At 50.7% G+C, this 21,776-nt stretch overlaps 1 protein-coding gene across 2 annotated transcripts in view; it reads right to left on the minus strand.

Annotated features, from left to right (window-relative positions):
- The window catches only part of ccdc88c (coiled-coil and HOOK domain protein 88C), a 173,581-nt gene that overhangs the window by 79,484 nt on the left and 72,321 nt on the right, over positions 1-21,776 (minus strand). The window contains exons 4-5 of one of the 2 annotated variants that reach the window (XM_078406949.1): positions 8,961-9,030; positions 3,077-3,135 (exon numbers count right to left, since the gene is read on the minus strand). In XM_078406949.1, coding sequence (XP_078263075.1) covers positions 3,077-3,135; positions 8,961-9,030 — 129 coding nt within the window. The remainder of the gene's footprint in view (positions 1-3,076; positions 3,136-8,960; positions 9,031-21,776) is intronic. The other variant, XM_078406950.1, reaches the window with a different exon arrangement.

Here is a 21,776-nt window from a genome sequence, read left to right on the forward strand (position 1 = left end):
AATGTTTAATAAGTTTAGATTACACAGAAACTTAGACAATAGGTACAGGAGTAGGCCATTCAGCCCTTCGAGCCAACACTGCCATTCAGTGTGATCATGGCTGATCATCCAGTTTATTAATAATATTTATTATCTATCATTGAGTTTATTATTTACACATATACCGAGGAGATACAGTAAAAAGCTTTTTCGTTGCGAGCTATCCAGTCAGCGAAAAGATTCTATATGATTACAATCAAGCCGTCAGTGATTACAATCAAGCGACAATCAGTGTACAGATGCGGACATAATGTTTAATGCAAGAAAAAGTCCAGCAAACTCCAATTAAAAGAAGATAGGCACAAAATGGTGGGGTAACTCAGCGGGCCAGGTAGCATCTCTGGAGAGAAGGAATGGGTGACACCAATCCCTTCTCTCCAGAGATGCTGCCTGTCCCACAGTTACACCAGTATTTTGTGTCTATCTGCAGTATAAACCAGCCTCTGGCAGTTCCTTCCTGCACACAAAGTCCAATTAAAGATAGTTCGAAGGTCTCCAATGAGGTAGATGGGAGGTTGGGACCATTCTCTAGTTGGTGTGGACTTGATGAGCCCTGGGGGCCTGTTTCTGCGTTGCATCCCTAAAGTCTAAGGACTGTTCTTCTCCCACTGCTCTCCACTCTGGGACTTCAGTGTTCTCTCCTCTCCCCATTCCCTCCCCTTCCTAAAGTCCAACATACACCCCATCATTGACCCCCATCTACACTGCACGCTGCTTCAGTAAACCATCATCTGCAGTTCATCGTGTCTCGAGGTTTGCCCAACGTCTCTTTACAGCAAATTACGTAGAAACATAGAAAATAGGTGCAGAGAATCCCACAAATTCACAACTCTCTGGGTGAAAAAGTTTCTTCTCACCTCAGTTTTAAATGGCCTCCCCTTTATTCTTAAGACTGTGTGGCCCCTGGTTCTGGACTCCCCCTTGTGGAATTCACTGCCTCAGAAGGCAGTGGAGGCCAATTCTCTGAATGAATTCAAGAGAGAGCTAGATAGAGCTCTTAAGGATAGCGGAGTCAGGGGGTATGGGGAGAAGGCAGGAACGGGGTACTGATTGAGAATGATCAGCCATGATCACATTGAATGGCGGTGCTGGCTCGAAGGGCCGAATGGCCTCCTCCTGCACCTATTGTCTATTGTCTATAACATTGGGAACATGTTTCCTGCATCTAGCTTGTCCAGTCCTTTTATACATTTCTATAAGATCCTTCTAACTTCCATCTAGTCCAGGCGGTGTCTGGTGAAGGGAGGTAGAAACAAAGATGTGCAGATGCTGGCTGTTAGCAAAGATGGACACAGAGTGCTGGAGTAACTCAGCGCAGGAAAATAACTGCAGATGCTGGTACAAATCGAAGGTATCACAAAATGCTGGAGTAACTCAGCGGGTCAGGCAGCATCTCAGGAGAGAGGAAATTGGTGACGTTTCGTGTCGAGCCCCTTCTTCAGACTGATTGTGGGAGGTGGTGGGGGGGGGGGGGGGGGGTAGAGGTGACCAATCAGGGCCAGCCACAAATGACCTCAGACAGGGTGTTGCCTGACAGCTCCATTGTTAGCTAGGGAATGTGTGATCTCAAGAGAAGCTCATGTGTGGTAGCAGCAGAATCAGGCCATCCGGCCCATCAAGTCTACTCTACCATTCAATCATGGCTGATCCATCTCTGCTTCCTAACCCCATTCTCCTGCCTTCTCCCCATAACCCCTGACACCCGTACTAATCAAGAATATGTCAATCTCCACCTTAAAAAAATATCCACTGACTTGGCCTCCACAGCTTTCTGTGTCAAAAAAATTCTACAGATTCACCACCCTCTGACAAGAAATTCCTCCTATTTTGCTTTCTAAAGGTATGTCCTTTTATTCTGAGCTGCGCTCTCTGGTCCTGGGCTCTCTCACGAGTGGAAACATCATCTCCACGTTCATTCTAAGCAGGCCGTTCGCTAATCGGTAAGTTTCATTCAGGTTCCCCCCCCCCCCCCCCCCCCGTCCTTCTACATCCCCCCTGTAATGGGGAAACCAGAACTTAACTGTGTTTAGGACAATTACGTAGAGAGATTAAGGACAACGAATGATAGACATGCAACAAAGTAATGATGATACGGGAAACGCCATTGGGTGAAAACGCAAATCTGGTGCAATTTGGCTTCTCGTTGTCACCCAGCAGCTAACAATGGCCTGTTTCCTTTATCTCGCCACATCATCGTCTATATCTAGGGTTGCCAACTGTCCCGTATTAGCCGGGACATCCCGTATTTTGGGCTAAATTAGTTTGTCCCTTACGGGACTGCCCTTGTCCCATATTAGGCCCGGACGCTGTAGGTCCGGACACTATAGCCCCGGAGTAGGCCTGGGGGCTGCTGTAGGACCAGACAATGTAGGCCCGGACAGTGTAGGCCCGGACACTGTACGCCCGGATACTGTAGGACTGGACAGTGTAGGCCCAGATACTGTAGGACTGGACAGTGTAGGCCTGGACAGTGTAGGCCCGGACACTGTAAGCCTCGGACACTGTAGGCCTCGGACACTGTAAGCCCGGACACTGTAGGCCCGGACAGTGTAGGTCCGGACACTGTAGGTCCAGACACTGTAGGCCTTGGACATTGTAGGCCCGGATACTGCAAGCCCGGACAGTGTAGGCCCGGACAGTGCAGGCCTGGAGGCCCAGGCCCCGCCTAACGGAGGTTGCGTAGCAACCCGCCTCCCGGCCCGGGCGGTCGCCATGGGTGGTGCGGGAGCACGTGGCCGCTGGCTGGGTGAGGTCACGTGGGGCGCGGGGCGGTGACGTCACCCTTTGTTCCTTATTTGGGAGTGAGGTAGTTGGCAACCCTATCTATATCTCCCATTCCTCTTTTCCCTAACTAGCCTGAAGAAGGGTCTCGACCCATTCCTTCTCTCCGGACATGCTGCCTGTCCAGCTGAGTTACTCCAGCTTTTGGTGTCTGTCTTCGGTTTAAACCAGCACCTGCGGTTCCTTCCTACACTTAACCTTTGACTGTGTTTTGTCAGGTTCCTTCAGGTTTAATGGTAATGGCAGCATTAGTTACCTGCACAGCACATCCCAGCATCAGTAGCAGCACCTTCTTCATTTCCTCCATGCTTTTTTCTGAAAGAGGAAAGGACAGAAAAAATCCTTTGTTAAGAAGTGCGTCTCATGCGGAAACTGCTAATGTAGATTACCAAAAAAGACACAACGTTCTGGAGCGATTCAGTGGGTCAGCCAGCATCTCTGGAGAACATGGATAGGTGATGTTTCGGGTCAGGAGCCTTCTTCAGACTAATGGTGGTGGGGGCGGGGGGAGGGGAGACAGGAGAATGGGGTTAGGAGGGAGAGATAGATCAGCCATGATTGAATGGTGGAGTGGACTTGATGGGCCGAATGGCCTAATTCTGCTCCTATCACGCTGGAAAAAGCCTGGCAAGTGATAGGTCTATCATCCGCCAATATTTGACATAGTGTGCATGAAGGAACTGCAGATGTTGGTTTAAACCAAAGATAGACACAAAATGCTGGAGTAACTCAGCGGGACAGGCAGCATCTCTGGAGAGAAGGAATGGTTGACGTTTTGGGTCGAGACCCTTCTTCAGATTCATTCTTCAAGGATTTTTAATGAATCTGAAGAAGGTCTGAGATGCAGCACAGAAACAGGCCCTGAGGACCAGTCATTCTTGGGTCTGAAGAAGGGTATCGATCCGAAACATCATCCATTCCTTCTCTCCAGAGATGCTGCCTGTCCCAATAGACAATAGACAATAGACAATAGGTGCAGGAGTAGGCCATTCGGCCCTTCGAGCCAGCACCGCCATTCAATGTGATCATGGCTGATCATTCTCAATCAGTACCCTGTTCCTGCCTTCTCCCCATACCCCCTGACTCCGCTATCCTTAAGAGCTCTATCCAGCTCTCTCTTGAATGCATTCAGAGAATTGGCCTCCACTGCCTTCTGAGGCAGAGAATTCCACAGATTCACAACTGTCTGACTGAAAAAGTTTTTCCTCATCTCCGTTCTAAATGGCCTACCCCTTATTCTTAAACTGTGGGCCCTTGTTCTGGACTCTCCCAACATTGGGAACATGTTTCATGCCTCTAACTTGTCCAACCCCTTAATAATCTTATACGTTTCGATAAGATCCCCTCTCATCCTTCTAAATTCCAGTGTATACAAGCCTAGTCGCTCCAGTCTTTCAACATATGACAGTCCCGCCATCCCACTGAGTTACTTTGGCTTTTTGTGCCTATCTTAGACATAGCTGCTGTGTCGAAGGACGGTGTGAGACGGTAACAGCTTTAAGTCACTGTTGCCATGTGCAGGCTGGGAGCAGTAGCAGCGACAAGAGTGAATAAAAGGAAGCAAATTAGCATGACAGTTAACAACACTGAAGGGTTTTGGCTGCAAAGTAGTTTCCTGCTTCGGCCAAAAACATGTGCAACTTTCAATGAAGGTCAACTCAGTGTTTGGCTTGTCTCTGTTGTGGCGTTTCCTCAGCCTCAGACCTCACGACCTGTTGTCATTGCCTGAAGCACAATGCCCAAACCTCCAGACTGAAGAAGGGCCTCGACTAGGGGTTGCCAACTTCCTCACTCCCAAATTAGGGACAAAGGGTGACTTCACCGCCCCGCGCCCCACGTGACCTCACCCAGCCAGCGGCCACGTGCTCCCGCTCCACCAACGGCGGCCGCCCGGGCCAGGATCGCCACACAACCTCCGTTAGGCGAAAGCACTCGGCCCCACTCCCTGAACACCCTCCATTAGCCCACACTGTCCGGGCATAAAGCGGGCCTACAGTGACCGGGCCTACAGCGTCCGGGCCTACAGCCCCCCCCGGCATAATATGGGACAAGGGCGGTCACGTACCGGACAAACCAATTATGCCCAAGATACGGGATGTCCCGGCTAATATGGGACAGTTGGCAACCCTAGTCTTGACCCGAAACGTCACACATTCCTTTTCTCGAGAGATGCTGTCTTCTCCCGCTGAGTTACTCCAGCATTTGGTGTCTTTCTCCAGTTGAAACCAGCAGTTCCTTCCTATACACCCAACCCTCCTTCTTAGTTTAGTTTAGTTTGTTTTTTATTACTGTCAGGTGTACCGTGAAAAGGTTTTTTGTTGCGTGCCAACCTGTCAGCGGAAAGACTGTACATGATTACACGAAAGAGGGAATAAAGTCAAGTCAAGTCAAGTCAATTTATTTGTATAGCACATTTAAAAACAACCCACATTAACCAAAGTGCTGTACATCTGATTAGGTACTAAGGAAAAAAAATGAAACAGTAGCACGCAAACATAACAGCACATACAAAACAGTTCACAGCGCCTCCTCAATGAGCCTCAAATGCTAGGGAGTAGAAATAGGTTTTAAAGAGTCAGTAAAGGTCGGGAGAGCAGAAGCAAGGACGACCATTGGCTGAAAGTGTCAATTGAAGGGAAAAAGTCAGTTTAAAAAGAGCGCCAAAGGGACGCTAGCAGTCAGTCAGTAAAGGTCGGGAGAGCAGAAGCAAGGACGACCGTTGGCTGAAAGAAAGTGTCAATTGAAGGGAAAAAGTCCGTTTAAAAAGAGCGCCAAAGGGACGCAAGCAGTCAGTCAGTAAAGGTCGGGAGAGCAGGAACAAGGACGACCGTCACCCACGCAGGACACAGGGAGCACGTACAAACTCCACCCTTAGTCGGGACGGAACCCGGGTCTCCGGCGCTGCATTCGCTGTGAGGCAGCAGCTCTATCACTGCGCCACAATTGTGTATGGTTATACTGTGCTGGATTATTCTATGTTCGAATGCTCTCTGTACTACCCTTTGTACACAGTGCACGCACGCACGCAAGGCCCAGACATAAACTTGCCAGGTGGCTTGTGTAACAGCCAGCACTGAAGTGGCAGTGTACCATGAAGAATCAAACTTGGCACTAATCCCCCGCCAAGCATTGCTTGTCACGCTTGCAGCCTGCAATCCGTGGAGCCTACTTTTATTTATCCCATTCCCACAGTAGATGCACAGAGTCTCTTGTCCAGAGTTGGGGAATCGAGGACCACCTTGAGGACATAGGATCAAGGTGAAGGGGAAAAGGTTTAACAGGAATCCGAGGGGTAATTTTTCACACAGAGGGTGGTGGGCGTATGGAACAAGCTGCCAGAGGAGGTAGTTGAGGCTGGGACTATCCCATCATTTAAGAAACAGTTAGACAGGTACATGGATAGGACAGGTTTGGAGGGATATGGACCAAGCGCGGGCAAGTGGGACTAGGGTAGCTGGGACATTGTTGGGCCTGTTTCCACACTGTATCACTCTATGGGCGTATGACTTTATTAACACAAAAACACGGTGGTATTCTGGTCTGGCCGCGGGTAGAGCTGCTGCCTCACAGTGCCAGAGACCCTTGTTCGATCCTGACCCCCCCCCTCCCCCGGGAGCAGTATGTGTGTGTGTGGAGTTTGCACGTTCTCCCCGTGACCTGTGTGGGTTTTCTCCGGGTGCTCCGGTTTCCTCTCACATTCCAAAGACGTGCAGGTTTGTAGATTAATTGACTTTGGCAATATTGTAAATTGTCCCTCGTGTGTAGATTAGTGCTAGTACGGGAGATCGCTAGTCGGTGAAGACTCGGTGGGCCGAAGGGCCAGTTTTTATGCTGTACCTCTGAACTAATAAACTAAATAGATGACAGAGGAAAAAATCACATCCCCCCAATTATTAGGCAATTTGTCGGTTAATTGCCTTCTGTAAATTGCCCCTAGTGTGCAGGGAGTGTGTAAGAAAGTGTGATAACATAGAACTAGTGTGAACGGGTGATCGACGGCCAGCATGGACTCAGTGGGCTGAAGGACCTGTTTCCACACCGTATCTCAAACCTAAACTAAATGTAGAAACAGGGACCTGCAGATGCTGGTTTCTATCGATTTCTCTCGCTTCAGGTAGCCCCGGCATTCCCTCCCCCTCTCTCTCTCTCTCTCTCTCTCTCTCTCTCTCTATCCCTCCCCCACCCAAGTCGCACCAGCTTCTCGTTTTAGACAATAGGTGCAGGAGGAGGCCATTCGGCCCTTCGAGCCAGCACCGCCATTCAATGTGATCATGGCTGATCATTCTCAATCAGTACCCCGTTCCTGCCTTCTCCCCATACCTCCTGACTCCGCTATCCTTCAGAGCTCTATCTAGCTCTCTCTTGAATGCATTCAGAGAATTGGCCTCCACTGCCTTCTGAGGCAGAGAATTCCACAGGTTCACAACTCTCTGGGTGAAAAGGTTTTTCCTCATCTCCGTTCTAAATGACCTACCCCTTATTCTTAAACTGTGGCCCCTGGTTCTGGACTCCCCCAACATTTCACCCTACAAACAGCTAACAATGGCCTGTATCCTTTATCATCGTCACTCTTTTGCGTATCTTTCATTCATTGTTCTTTATCTCTCCACTTCACCGTCTATATCTCTAGTTTCCTTATCCCCAACCAGTCTGAAGAAGAGTCTCGACCCGAAACATCACCCATTCCTTCTCTCCACTGATGCTGCCTGTCCCGCTGAGTTACTCCAGCTTTTTGTGTCTATCTTCGGTTTAAACCAGCAGCACCTGCAGTTCCTTCCTGCAGATGCTGGTTAATGCACATCAGGACATAAAGTGCAGGAATAATTCAGCAGAGTTTGCATGTTCTCCCTGCGACCGTGTGGGATTCCTCCAGGTGCTCCAGTTTCATCATCACACAGCACAGAAACAGGCCCCGAAGAAGGGTCCCGACCTGAAACGCCACCTAGCCATGTTCTCCAGGGAAGGCTACCTGACCTGCGGAGTTACTCCAGCACTTTTGGTTTTTTTTTGGTGTAAACCAGCATCTGCAGTTCCTTGTGACCCTCTGTACAAATCAGATTTCCTACCTGTTATTACATTTACAAGCTTGTAAAATTATTAACCGTCTATGGTTTAGTTTAGAGATACCGCGCGGAAACAGGCCCTTCGGCCCACCGAGTCCGTGCTGTCCAACGATCGCTAGTCCGTACACTAGTGCTATCCTACACACACTAGGGACAACTTACAATTTTTACCGAAGCCAAATTAACCTCTAAAACTCACAAAGTGACGCACTTGGGGAACTAGAGAGTTCAGCGCTACATATCAGACCGTAAATTATTCAAAGACACCATCAGAAAATAGAAACGCAAAAAGTCGTAGGTCATAAGTGATAGGAATAGAATTAGCCAATTCGGCCCATCGAGTCTACTCCGCCATTCAATCACGGCTGATCTATCTCTCCCTCCTAACCCCATTCTCCTGCCTTCTCCCCATAACCCCTGACACCCGCACTAATCAAGAATCTATCTATCTATACCTATCCTTCCTTTGTCCCACCCCCCTGACATCAGTCTGAAGAAGGGTCTCGACCCGAAACGTCACCCATTCCTTCTCTCCTGAGATGCTGCCTGACCTGCTGAGTTACTCCAGCATTTTTTGAATAAATACCTTCGATTTGTACCAGCATCTGCAGTTATTTTCTTACACTATCCATACCTTAAATATACCCAGGGACAATTTTTACATTTACCAAGCCAATTAACCTGCATATCTGAACGACTTTGGTGTGTGGGAAGAAACCGAAGATCTCGGAGAAAACCCACGCGGGTCACGGGGAGAACGTACAAACGCCGTACAGACGGCGCCCGTAGTCGGGTTGGAACCCGGGTCTCCGGCGCTGCATTCGCTGTAAGGCAGCAACTCTACCGCTGCCCCACCGTGCCGCCCATGGCAGTTGGAGGTTAATAGGTTTCTGTGAATTGTCCCTTGTGTGTAGGACAGTGCTAGTGTACAGTTGACCACTGGTCGGCGGCGAGTCGGTGGGCCGAAGGGCCGGTTTCCACTCTGTTATCTCTGAACTAAACTGACGCGGTTAGAATAGAGGAAACTGAATAAGTCCTGGCACGGATTTATCATTGGTTAAGGTTCGAGTCACTCACCTGACAGAGGATCTTTTGCAATCAGGAGTACATTTGGCAGATTCATTACCACCAACTGTTGCAGGCACTCCTGTTAATAAAACAAACAGCGAGACACCGGCATTACTTTCAATAGGAGTGAACTTCCGCCCAGTAAATTTACTTCGTAATCAAACAGCGGTCTGGAAAGTATCCATTCGAGTCTCAGTGACTTCAAACTGGGATCCGATGGAGCGGAGACACAAAATGCTGGAGTAACCACAGGCAGCATCTCTGGAGAGAAGGAATGGGGGGCGTTTCGGGTCGAGACCCTTCTTCAGACTGATGGAGCATCAGCACACAGGGGAGAGATAAGCAATTTCCCCATCCTCTTTGATTACCACGCTGCATGCTGGCTTCTCAAATTAATATTCTTTCTCTTCAAGTAATTTAACACTGAGTTAATATTTATTTGGAAACAGAGAAAATAGGGGCAGGAGGAGGCCATTTGGCCCTTCGAGCCAGCTGATCATGGCTGATCATCCACAATCAGTAACCCGTGCCTGCCTTCTCCCCATATCCCTTGATTCCGCTAGCCCCTGGAGCTCTATCTAACTCTCTTTTAAGTATAGGAAATTTAGTATAGGAAAAAAAACTGCAGATGCTGGTTAAAATCGAAGGTAGACACACAATGCCGGAGTAATTCAGTGGGTCATGCAGCATCTCCAGAGAGAAGGAATAGGTGATGTTTGGGGTCGAGACCCTTCTTCAGACTGAAGAAGGGTCTCGACCCGAAACATCACCCATCCCTTCTCTCCCGAGATGCTGCATGACCTGCTGAGTTATTCCAAAATTGTGTGTCTAGCTTACTGTATAATTATCCGTGTGTCCGGATAAATTTATTTCCGTTATAAATCCGTTATTTAAGAATAAGGGGTAGGCAATTTCAGACTGAGATGAGGAAAATCTTTTTCACCCGGAGAGTTGTGAATCTGTGGAATTCTCTGCCACAGAAGGCAGCGGAGGCCAATTCACTGGATGTTTTCAGGAGGGAGTTAGATTTAGCTCTTAGGGCTAATGGAATCAAGGGATATGGGGAGAAGGCAGGAACGGGGTACTGATTCTGGATGATCAGCCATGATCATATTTAATGGCGGTGCTGGCTCGAAAGGCCGAAAGGCCGACTCCTGCACCTATTTTCTATGTGTCACTACGTCTATGAGGCTGTTAAACTGCAGCAAGAATGTCATTATTCTTTTGTCAATAAATTTGCCCGGTCCATCACAGGTACTGACCTCCCCACCATCGAAGGGATCTACAGGAGGCACGAGGCAGCCAGCATCGTCAGAGACCCACACCACCCTGGCCACGCACTCATCTCAACCCTGCCATCGGGAAGGTGGTACAGGAGCCTGAAAACTGTAACGTCCAGATTCAAGAACAGCTTCTTCCCCACATCCACCAGGCTATTAAACACTACAACTGCCAAGTCTTGATTAGTACGGGTGTCAGGGGTGATGGGGAGAAGACAGGAGAATGGGGTTAGGGAGGGAGAGATAGCTCAGCCATGATTGAATGGCGGAGTAGACTTGATGGCCCGAATGGCCTAATTCTACTCCTATTCCTTACAACCTTATGATCTATGTATGCTCTGAGATACATAAAGGCATTGGTTTTGACTTTGCACTTGTGTGTGCGTGCGTGTGTGTGCGCGTGTGTGTGTGCGCGTGTGTGCGTGTGTGTGCGCGTGTGTGTGTGTGCGTGTGTGTGCGCGTGTGTGTGTGCGCGTGTGTGCGTGTGCGTGTGCGTGTGTGCGTGTGTGTGTGTGCGTGTGTGTGCGTGTGTGTGTGTGTGTGCGTGTGTGCGTGTGTGTGTGCATGCGTGCGTGTGTGTGTGCGTGTGTGTGTGTGTGTGTGTGTGCGCGTGTGTGTGTGCGTGTGTGTGTGTGTGTGTGCGTGTGTGTGTGTGTGCGTGTGTGTGTGCGTGTGTGTGTGCATGCGTGTGTGTGTGTGTGTGCGTGTGTGTGTGCGTGTGTGTGTGCGTGCGTGTGCGTGCGTGCACTGAACGTTTTTCTCGTTTATTATATTATTTACAGTTTACTATGTTTACATATTCTGTTGTGCTGCTGCAAGTAAGAATCTTATTGTTCTGTCTAGGACATATGACAATAAAACACTCTTTACAACTAAACACTTTTGTTCTTTTAAAACATTGATCAGTGCGGCACAAGAACAGGCCCTTCGGCCCACAGTGCCCTTGCTGAAAATGATGCCGAGATAAATTAATTTAAATAAAAACACACAAAGTGTTGGAGCAGATCAATGGGTAGGGTCGCCAGCCGTCCCGTATTAGCCGGGACATCCCGTATTTTGAGCTAAATTGGTTTGTCCCGTACGGGACCGCCCTTGTCCCTTATTAGGCCCGGACGGCGCTGTAGGCCTGGACACTGCAGGCCCGGATGCTGCAGGCCCGGACGCTGTAGGCCCGGACAGTGTAGGCCCGTACGCTGTAGGCCCGGACGCTCTAGGCCCGGACGCTGTAGGCCCGGACGCTGTAGGCCCGGACGCTGTAGGCCCGGACAGTGTAGCCTGGGAGCCGCAGCATTCCCGGACAGTGTAGGCCCGGAGGCCCGGGCGCTGCCTAATGGAGGTTGCTAGGCAACCCGCCTCCCGGACCAGGCGGCCGCCATTGGTGTAGCGGGAGCACGTGGCCGCTGGCTGGGTGAGGTCACCTGAGACGCAGGGCGGTGACGTCACCCTTTGTCCCTTATTTGGTAGTGAGGAAGTTGCCAACCCTGTGGACAGGTGACATTTCAGGTCAGGTTCGAAGGGTCACCTATCAATGTGTTCCAACAATCCTCCCTGACCTGCCGCGTCACTCCATCGCTGAGTCTTTCTTTATGTACACGAGATTCGGCAGTTCCTTGTTTCTATAAACTAATCTCCTGTCTGCACGTGTTCATAAGGTCATCAGGAATAGGAGTAGAATTAGGCCATTCGGCCCAACAAGTCTACTCCGCCATTCAATCATGGCTGATCTATCTCTCCCTCCTAACCCCATTCTCCTGCCTTCTCCCCATAACCCCTGACACCCGCACTAAACACGAATCTATCTATCTCGGCCTTAAATATATCCACTGACTTGGCCTCCACAGCCTTCTGTGGCAAAGAATTCCACAGATTCACCACCCTCTGACGAAAGGAATCCCTCCTCATCTCCTTCCCAAAAGAACGTCCTTTAATTCTGAAAACGTCCATTAATTCTGACCCACGTGCCTGTCTAAAAGTCTCGTAAATGCCACTATTGTATCTGCCTCCACCACCACCCTTGGCACCCACCCTCTGAATGAAACGTTGCTCCTCAGGTTCCTAATAAGAGGTTGTTGCCAGGTCCTGAGACCCTGAACTACAGGGCAAGGGTAACATGAGGAGTAGCTACCAGAGGCAGGCTCTATATCAACATTTAAAAGAACCTTGAAAGGGTTCAGAAAAGATTTACGAGGATGTTGCCAGGACTAGATGGTGTGAGCTACAGGGAGAGGTTGAGTAGGCTGGGTCTCTATTCCATGGAGCGCAGGAGGATGAGGGGTGATCTGATAGAGGTGTACAAAATCATGAGAGGAATAGATCGGGTAGATGCACAGAGTCTCTTGCCCAGAGTAGGGGAATCGAGGACCAGAGGACATAGGTTCAAGGTGAAGGGGAAAAGATTTAATAGGAATCCGAGGGGTAACTTTTTCACACAGAGGGTGGTGGGTGAATGGAACAAGCTGCCAGAGGAGGTAGTTGAGGCTGGGACTATCCCATCGTTCAAGAAACAGTTGGACAGGTTTATGGATCGGACGGGTTTGGAGGGTTATGGACCAAGCGCAGGCAAGTGGGACTAGGGTAGCTGGGACATTGTTGGCCGGTGAGGGCTAGTTGGGCCGAAGGGCCTGTTTCCACACTGTATCACTCTATGACTCTATGACATTTGCGCAGGTACATGGATAGAAACGTTCAGAGGGATATGCGGCAAACGCGGGCAGTTGGGACTAGTATAGATGGGGTTGGCTTTGCCAAGTTGGGCCAAAGGGCCTGTTTCCAATCTGTCTGGTTCTACGAGTCTAAAATCTTGTTCCTCTCACCTTAAACCTAATCCTCTGGGAACCTGACCCTGGGTTAAAGACTGTGTATCCCCCCTATCTATGCCCCCTCGTGATTGTATGCACCGATATAAAATCACCCCTCAGTCTCCGATGCCCCAAGGAAATACAAATTTTCACATTTTCAGGGCAGCACGGTGGCGCATCATTAGAGTTACTGCCTTACATCGCCAGAGACCCGGGTTCCATCCCAACTACGTGCGCTGTCTGTACATTTTCCCCGTGACCTGCGTGAGTTTTCTCCAAGATCTTCGGTTTCCTCCCACAAGCCAAGGACGTGCAGGTTTGTAGGTTAATTGGCTTGGTATAAATGTAAATTGTCCTTGGTGTGTGTAGGCTAGTGTTAGTGTGCGGGGATCGCTGGTCAGCGCGGACTCGGTGGGCCGAAGGGCCTGTTTCCGCGCTGTAACTCAACCAGAACTTTTACTGTATTTAGAGCCATAGAGTGATACAGTGTGGAAACAGGCCCTTTGGCGCAACTCGGCCCACCTCGCCCACACTTAGGGGTGCCAACTATGTCACTCCCAAATAAGGGACAAGGTGGCGTCACCACCCCGTGCCCCACATGACCTCACCCAGCCAGTGGACACGTGCTCCCGCTCCACTAATGGTGGCCGCCCAGGCCGGGAGGCGGGTTACTCTGCAACCTCCATTAGGTGGCGCCCGGGCCTACACTGTCCGGGCCTACACTGTCCGCTGTCCGGGCCTGCACTGTCCGGGCCTACACCGTCCGGGCCTACACTGTCTGGGCCCCCGAGCCTAATACGGGACAAGGGTGGTCCCCTACGGGACAAACCAATTTTGCCCAAAATACAGGATGTCCCGGCTAATACGGGACAGTTGGCAACCCCAGACACGGTCTGGAAACAGGCCCTACGGCCCAACTGGGCCACACTGTAGTTTCTCACCAGGACATGGCTCTGTCGAGATGCAGTATAGAGCTTCAGTTATACTCGAGCACTTGTTTTGTTATTGTCCACAGCATAGCAACTAATCAACCGACTGAAACATTATCACAGCCCTGCAAGCAATAAAGATCCTGCAATACGATACAATTCCAAACCCCATGACCTTGTCTGCCATCGATCACAGACACATAAGAAGTACGGGTAGGGTTGCCAACTGTCCCGTATTAGCCGGGACATCCCGTATATTGGGCTAAATTGGTTTGTCCCGTACGGGACCGCCCTCGTCCTGTATTAGGCCCGGGGGGCACTGTAGGCCCGGACAGTGAAGGCTAACGGAGTGTGTTCGGGGAGCGGGGCCGAGTGTGTTCGCCTAACGGAGGTTGCGTGGCAACCCGCCTCCCGGCCCGGGCGGCCGCCATTGGCGGAGCTGGAGCACGTGGCCGCTGGCTGAGTGAGGACACGTGGGGCGCGGGGCGTCACCCTTTAACCCTTATTTGGGAGTGAGATAGTTGGCAACCCTAAGTGTTTTTGTAAAGCTGCCTTTCGAAAGTTCCTGGAGTTATACACCTGGGACACTGCGCGTGTAGGAAACAAAACCCACCCCTTTAGTCAGACGGTGGTGAAACTGTGGAATTCCTTGCTGCAAAAGGCCGTGGAAGCCAAGTCAATGGATATTTTTTAGGCAGATATTAATAGATTCTTGATTAGTACGGATGTTAAGGGTTCTGGGGAGATGGCGGGAGAATGGGGTTGAGAGCGGAAAATAGATCAGCCATGAACAGATAACATAGGCTGGGCCCCGCTCTCGGCCCCGCTCCCCGAACACACTCCGATGATGGGCTGAACGGCCCAATTCTTCTCCTGTCCCTTACGAACATAAACTTATGAAATTAAAGAACCTGTAAATTCCAAACCCTTTCATGCAGCAATTTTGTAAATGATCAAGAGTCAAGAGTGCTGATTGTAATCGTGCATTGTCATTCCGCTGACCGGTTAGCATGCAACAAAAAGCTTTTCACTAGACCCTTCTTCAGACTGACCCGAAACGTCACCCATTCCTTCTCTCCAGAGATGCTGCCTGTCCCGCTGAGTTACTCCAGCATTTTGTGTCTACCTCCAGAATTTCAGTAGGAAAATAACTGCAGATGCCGGTACAAATCGAAGGTATCACAAAAGGCTGGAGTAACTCAGCGGGTCAGGCAGCATCTCGGGAGAGAAGGAATGGGCGACGTTTCGGGTCGAGACCCTTCTTCGGACCGAATCGTCACCTATTCCTTCTCTCCTTACCCGCTGAGTTACTCCAGCCTACTCCAGAATTTCAGCGTTGTAAATGATAATTAGCCTAGTTTAGTTTATTGTCACGTGTACCGAGGTACAGTGAAAAACTTGTTGTTGCGTGCGGTTTAAACCAGCATCTGCAGTCTCTTCCTACACTTGAGGAATGTGCGGCACGGTGGCGCAGCGGTAGAATTACTGCCTTACAGCGAATGGAGCGCCTGAGACTCAGGTTCGACCCTGACCACGGGCGCCGTCTGTACGGAGTTTGTACGTTCTCCCCGTGACCTGCGTGGGTTTTCTCCGAGATCTTCAGTTTCCTCCCCCGCTCCAAATACATACAGGTATGTTGGTTAATCGACTGGGTAAATGTAAAAATTGTCGCTACTGTGTGTAGGATAGTGTTAATGTGCGGGGATCACTGGGTGGCGCGGACCCGGTGGGCCGAAGGGCCTGTTTCCGCGCTGTATCTCTAAATCTAAAAAATAAATAAAAATCTTGATGTCAGGAGAGGTCACTCCTGAGCTCTGTTCTCTGCTGTGTTTAGCGTGCCTGCACTCTGCTGGTGCAGACTTGTCACGCCTGGCTCCTTTGTCCCGTGATCGAGCTCCGTGGATTGTTTGCTTGGGATGGATGGGTGACCTTTGGAAAGCAACTTGCTCAACACCGTCAAGGCAACGACAATGCAAGCACACGCACTGTTCATGTCAGCACATGTTGGTCCGAGCCCAGCCCCGAACAAACAAAGCCCCATCAGTTTTCCTGTCCAGATTGCTCCTCAGATCCACCAACGGCAGCATCGGGAACTCCACCCAACCATTAAACATTTGGCACAACACTTTCCTGCAACTGTTAGAGGGCGGCACTGTAGCACAGCGGATAGAGCCACTCCCTCCCTCACAGAGCCAGCGACCAGGGTCCCGTATTAGCCAGGACATCCCGTACCTTGGGCTAAATTGGTTTGTCTCATACGGGACCGCTCTTATCCCATATTTGGCCCGGGGGGTGCTGTAGGCCCGGACGCTGTAGGCCCGGACGCTGTAGGCCCGGACGCTGTAGGCCCGGACGCTGTAGGCCCGGACTCTGTAGGCCCGGACGCTGTAGGCCCGGACGCTGTAGGCCCGGACGCTGTAGGCCCGGACACTGTAGACCCGGACGCTGTAGACCCGGACAGTGTAGGCCCGGAGGCCTGGCACCTCCAGACGGAGGTTGCGTAGCAAAACGCCTCCCGGCCCGGGCAACCGCCATTGGTGGTGCTGGTGCACGTGGCCTTTGGTTGGGTGAGGTCACCTGGGGTGCAGGGCGGTGATGTCATCTTTTGTCCCTTATTGCAACCTCCGATAGGCGGTGCCCGGGCCTACGGTGTCCGGGCCTACAGTGTCCGGGCCTACAGTGTCCGGGCCTACGGTAACCGGACCTACGGTGTCCGGGCCTACGGTGTCCGGGCCTACGGTGTCCGGGCCTACGGTGTCCGGGCCTACAGCACCATCCGGGCCTAATACAGGACAAGGGCGGTCCCGTACGGGACAAACCAATTTAGTCCAAAATACAGGCTGTCCCGGCTAATACGGGACAGTTGGCAACCCTTCTCTAATAAACCAAATAGATGTGAAATGAAAAAAGTCACCTCCCCTGAATATTAGGAGTTGCCCCTTCACTAAAGTACCGTCGTGTTCTGGGATACCAGGGAATGTTGTGGATGCACTCTGGAATGCTGTTTAAATGGTAATGTGGGCATGCCGTGTGTCAGGAATGCTGCAGAGGGGAGCACCGGCCATAAACAGCCCTCAGGGGGGCAATGCCTCGTGTTAGACAAACACTCAGCGTGGGCTCCCGCTGGTTGTAGAGACTCTGTGCTGGTTTCCCACACTGCCAGCTGTGTAAATCTGGAAACAACTCCACAGAAAGTAAAGGCACAAACGTCCATCCTCACTTAAAGCAGCGGCATTTGGTCACAGAGTCGCTGGGCGGCACGATGACGCAGCGGGTAGAGCTGCTGCCTCACAGCGCCAGAGACCCGGGTTACATCCTGACTAAAAGTGCTGTCTGTAGAAAGTTTGTACCTTCTCCCCGTGACCGCGTGGGTTTTAGTTTAGTTTGGAGATAACAGGCGTGGAAACAGGCCCTTCGGCCCACCGGGTCCGCGCCGACCAGCGATCCCCGCACACTAACACCATCCTACACCCACTAGGGACAATTTTTACATTTACCAAGCCAATTTTCACCCACATGTTTAGACCGTAATGGTGTATCCTTATTGCTTTGATGTGTTTATGCTTTATTCTTCATTGTTAACTGTATGTTTGTGTTGTCATTTGTGAGAGGAGCACCAAGGCACATTCCTTGTATGTGCATATACTTGGCCAATAAACTTATTCATTCATTCATTCAATTAACCAACAAACCCGTACGTCTTTGGAGTGTTGGAGGAAACCGAAGATCTCGGAGAAAACCCACGCGGGTCACGGGGAGAACGTACAAACTCCGTACAGATTTCTCCGGGTGCTCCGGTTTCCACCCACATCCCTAAGACGTGCAGGTTTGTAGGTTAATAGGCTTCTGTAAATTGCCCCTGGTGTGTCGGATATTGTTAGTGTACAGGTGATTGCTGCTCCGTGTGGACTTTGTGGGCCAAAGGGTCTATTTCCATGCAGTATCTCTACACTAAATTAAACGAGAAATAGGACTTTCAGCCCACCACCAGACATGTTAATCCTGCACTAATCCCACTTTATTCTCCCTTTGTCAACTCCACCCCTGATTCCAACACTCACCCACACTCGAGGTGCAACTTGCAATGGCCAGTCAACCTACCGGTCCGCACGACTTTGGAATTATGGGAGTAAACCGGAGCACCCGGAGAAAACCCACGCAGTCACAGGGAGAATGTATGAACTCAGCACAGACAGCACCCATAGTCGGGATTGAACCCGGGTCTCTGGCGCTGTGAGGCAGCAACTCTACCGCTGCGACACCGTGCCGCCCTGTCTTTGACATTTCCACCCTTAGAAGAAAAGGATCTGGCTGTGCACTGCAGCACTCACCAGAACACCTGAGTGATCTCCCACCTGTGTAGGGTTGCCAACCATCCCGTATTAGCCGGGACACCCCGTATTTTGGGCTAAATTGGTTTGTCTTGTACGGGACTGCCCTTGTCCTGTATTAGGCCCAGGGGGGGGGGGGCGTTGTAGGGCCGGATGCTGTAGGCCCGGACAGTGTAGGCCCGGACAGTGTAGGTCCGGACACTGTAGGCCCGGACAGTGTAAGTCCGGACACTGTAGGTCCGGACAGTGTAGACCCGGACGCTGTAGGCCCGGACGCTGTAGGTCCAGACGCTGTAGGCCCGGACAGTGTAGGTCCGGAGGCTAACGGAGTGTGTTCGGGGAGCGGGGCCGAGTGTGTTCGTCGAACGTAAGTTGCATAGCAATCCGCCTCCCGGCCCGGGCGGCCGCCATTGGTGGAGCGGGAGCACGTGGCCGCTGGCTGGGTGAGGTCACGTGGGGCGCGGGGCGGTGACGTCACCTTGTCCCGTATTTGGGAGATAGTTGGCAACCCCTACACCTGTGTGAGGGAGGTACGGTGGCACAGCGGTAGAGCTGCTGTCTCACGGTGCCAGAGACTCCAGTTTGATTCTGACTACGGGTGCCGTCTGTACAGTCTGTACATTTTGGTCAGGTGCTCTGGTTTCTTCCCATATTCCACAGACGAGCAGATTTGTAGATTTATTATCTTCTGTAAATTGCCCCGAGTTTGTCGAATGCAAAACTGGGTAACTTGGAACCAGTGTGAACAGGTGACTGTTGGTCGGCATGGACTCGGTGGGCCGAAGGGCCTGTTACCATGTTGTATCTCTAAACTAAACCAAGAAACAAAGAACTGCAGATGCTGGTTAAGGATTCAAAGAGTTGCAGTAACTCAGCGGGTCAGGCAGCATCTGTGGAGAATATGGATAGGTGACGTTTCACAGAGTGCTGGAGTATAGCTCAGCGGGTCAGGCAGCATCTCTGGAGAACATGGATAGGTGACGTTTTGGGTCAAAGAAAGGTCTCGACATGAACCGTCTCCGATCTTGGTGGACAAACTCCGTGAAGGAAATGGAACTAATGGGAGAATGAAATCTTTCTAAGAGGCTCCAGTATTAGAAATAATCTCGACCCAAGTCTGTGATTGTAAGATGCAAGTATTGGGTTAGGAAGTCCACCTAGACAGATGGAGTCAGAGAGTTCAGAAACAGGTCCTTTGGCCCAACTTGCCCACACCGCCTACCATGCCCCATCTACATTAGTCCCACCTGCCTGTGTTTGTTTGGCCCACATCCGTCCAAACCTGTCCTATCCATGTACCGGTCTCGACCAGGGTTGCCAACTTTCTCACTCCCAAATAAGGGACACAAGGTGACATCGCCGCCCAGCGCCCCACCTGACCTCACCCAGTCAGCGGCCACGTGCTCCCACTCCACTAATGGCGGCCGCCCGGGCCGGGAGGCGGGTTGCTACGAAACCGCCTCCGGTCCTCCACTGTCCGGGCCTACAGCGCCCCCCTCGGGCCTAACACGGGACAAGGGCGTCCCATATGGGACAAACCAATTTACAATAGACAATAGGTGCAGGAGTAGGCCATTCGGCCCTTTGAGCCAGCACCGCCATTCATTGTGATCATGGCTGATCATTCTCAATCAGTACCCCGTTCCTGCCTTCCGCCCATACCCCCTGACTCCGCTATCTAGCTCTCTCTTGAATGTATTCAGAGAATTGGCCTCCACTGCCTTCTGAGGCAGAGAATTCCACAGATTTACAACTCTCTGACTGAAAATGTTTTTCCTCATCTCCGTTCTAAATGGCCTACCCCTTATTCTTAAACTGTGGTCCCTGGTTCTGGACTCCCCCAACATTGGGAACATGTTTCCTGCCTCTAACGTGTCCAACCCCTTAATAATCTTATATTTTTCGATAAGATCCCCTCTCATCCTTCTAAATTCCAGTGTATACAAGCCTAGCCGTTCCAGTCTTTCAACATACGACAGTCCCGCCATTCCGGGAATTAACCTAGTAAACCTACGCTGCACGCCCTCAATACCAAGAATATCCTTCCTCAAATTTGGAGAGCAAAACTGTACACGGTACTCCAGGTGCATATTAGCCCAACATACGGGATGTCCCGACTAATACGGGACAGTTGGCGACCCTAGTCTGGACCCGAAATATCACCCATTCCTTCTATCCAGAGATGGATGCTGCCTGACCCGCTGAGTTACTCCAGCATTTTGTGTCTGCCTTCCAACGTACCCTTTCTAATTGTTTCTTAAACATTGCGATGGGGACCTGCCTCAACTACTTCCTCCGGCAGCTCGTTCCATACATCCACCAGTCTTTTTGTGTGTGGGAAAGTTACCCCTCAGGTTCCCATTAAATCCTCAGGCAAGGCCAAGGTATTTGAAGGGTTCGGGGGGCAGTTAGCTGTGAGGAGGATGCTAGGAGGCTGCAACGTGACTTGGATAGGTTAGGTGAGTGGGCAAATGCATGGCAGATGCAGCATAATTTGGATAAATGTGAGGTTATCCACTTTGGTGGCAAGAACAGGAAAGCAGACTATTACCTGAATGGTGGCCGATTAGGAGAAGAGGAGATGCAACGAGACCTGGGTGTCGTGGTGCACCAGTCATTGAAAGTAGGCATGCAGGTGCAGCAGGCAGTGAAGAAAGCAAATGGTATGTTGGCATTCATAGCGAGGGGATTTGAGTATAGGAGCAGGGAGGTTCTGCTGCAGTTGTATAGGGCATCGGTGAGACCGCACCTGGAGTATTGCGTACAGTTTTGGTCTCCTAATCTGAGGAAAGACATTCTTGCCATAGAGGGAGTACAGAGAAGATTCACCAGATTGATTCCTGGGATGGCAGGACTTTCATATGAAGAAAGACTGGATAGACTCGGCTTGTACTCGCTGGAATTTAGAAGATTGAGGGGGGATCTTATAGAAAATTCTTAAGGGGTTGGACAGGCTAGATGCAGGAAGATTGTTTCCGATGTTGGGGAAGTCCAGAACAAGGGGTCACAGTTTAAGGATAAGGGGGAAGTCTTTTAGGACCGAGATGAGAACGTTTTTTTTCACACAGAGAGTGGTGAATCTGTGGAATTCTCTGCCACAGAGGGTAGTTGAGGCCAGTTCATTGGCTATATTTAAGAAGGAGTTAGATGTGGCCCTTGTGGCTAAAGGGATCAGGGGGTATGGAGATAAGGCAGGTACAGGTTACTGAATTGGATGATCAGCCATGATCATATTGAATGGCGGTGCAGGCTCGAAGGGCCGAATGGCCTACTCCTGCACCTATTTTCTATGTTTCTATATTTCCCAGCTGCAGGGATCGATATTTGTTTAAAGGTTGTGTTGACTCCTGCACATTCACTGCCAGTTATTTTTTTGTTTTCTCCAGAGATCAAAGGGAATGGAATTCACAGGCCTGTCCACGTAGTTGGGTCGAGTCCAACAACTCTGGCGATGAGATTACAATGAACAACCACAAAAGAAAATGAA

Source organism: Rhinoraja longicauda, chromosome 10 (genome assembly GCF_053455715.1).
Source record: "Rhinoraja longicauda isolate Sanriku21f chromosome 10, sRhiLon1.1, whole genome shotgun sequence".
NCBI lineage: Eukaryota > Metazoa > Chordata > Chondrichthyes > Rajiformes > Arhynchobatidae > Rhinoraja > Rhinoraja longicauda.